Source organism: Portunus trituberculatus, chromosome 20, assembly GCF_017591435.1.
Source record: "Portunus trituberculatus isolate SZX2019 chromosome 20, ASM1759143v1, whole genome shotgun sequence".
In the NCBI taxonomy this organism is placed as follows: domain Eukaryota; kingdom Metazoa; phylum Arthropoda; class Malacostraca; order Decapoda; family Portunidae; genus Portunus; species Portunus trituberculatus.
Window position 1 is genome coordinate 10,436,573 of NC_059274.1, and position 806 is coordinate 10,437,378.

Sequence of the window (806 nt, forward strand, 5' to 3'; positions counted from 1 at the left end):
GGCATCTTTTCTCTTGAGTAACTCTCAAACAAAGTTAAATACAAGTTATGTCAAACATGCCACCACAGTTTTAGGTGATATAAAAAGATTAATTAACTCGGATAAAAAAAAAAAAATAAATCTCACTTTAAAGTTCACGCTGGTCTGATTGGAGAGAATGCAATCGTTGTCCTTATAAGGCGATATCCAATAAGTTAAATACTTTTCCTGCTCTTTGGTGGACATGCATAAACGGTCCATTGTAAAAGAACGAAGGTTAACGGCGAGGCGAAAAGCACGGGTATAAAAGGGAGCCGGCTTCCATTCTGCATCAGTCATCCCAGCAGCCTATCTTGGAGTGCCGAGGAAGACGAAAACTGCAGCTATGAAGCTTTTGGTAAGACTATTCAGTTGTCAGTATTCAGTGATATTTACTGCTATTATGAACAGTCCTTGAACGCTGGTGTCACGGCTTTTTCATTCTACCGTGTGACTCCTACAGGTAGCGATATGTCTGATGGCGGCGAGCGTCAGTGCCCAGTATGGTGACTCTGGTGTTGTTCATCCTGACGGAAGGTTGGAGCAGTTCACCCGTGAGCAGGCCGACAACATCGCCGCCATCGGATCAGCTGGCGTTATCATGCACGACGGGAGACACGTTCAGTTTGGCCAAGACATGGCTGCCGCCCACAACAACCTTCCTCGCCAACGCCGTAGCAATCCCCATGTGCTGTCCCATGGTCCATCTGGAGTAATTTTCAAAAATGGCAAAGGGAGGCAGCTGGGCCGTGGCGTAACCATGGTTCTCAGTAGTGACTCCGGAACTA

The 806-nt window shown here is 46.5% G+C and overlaps 1 protein-coding gene across 2 annotated transcripts in view; it reads left to right on the plus strand.

The window, feature by feature from the left end:
* Positions 1-242: 242 nt before the first annotated feature.
* Positions 243-806, plus strand: part of LOC123506757 (cuticle protein CP1246-like) — a 16,795-nt gene continuing 16,231 nt past the window's right edge. For both annotated transcript variants that reach the window (XM_045259061.1, XM_045259060.1), the window contains exons 1-2: positions 243-376; positions 482-806. The exon at positions 482-806 is cut by the window's right edge. In XM_045259061.1, the coding sequence (XP_045114996.1) occupies positions 365-376; positions 482-806 (337 nt within the window). In that variant the 5' untranslated portion in view covers positions 243-364. The remainder of the gene's footprint in view (positions 377-481) is intronic.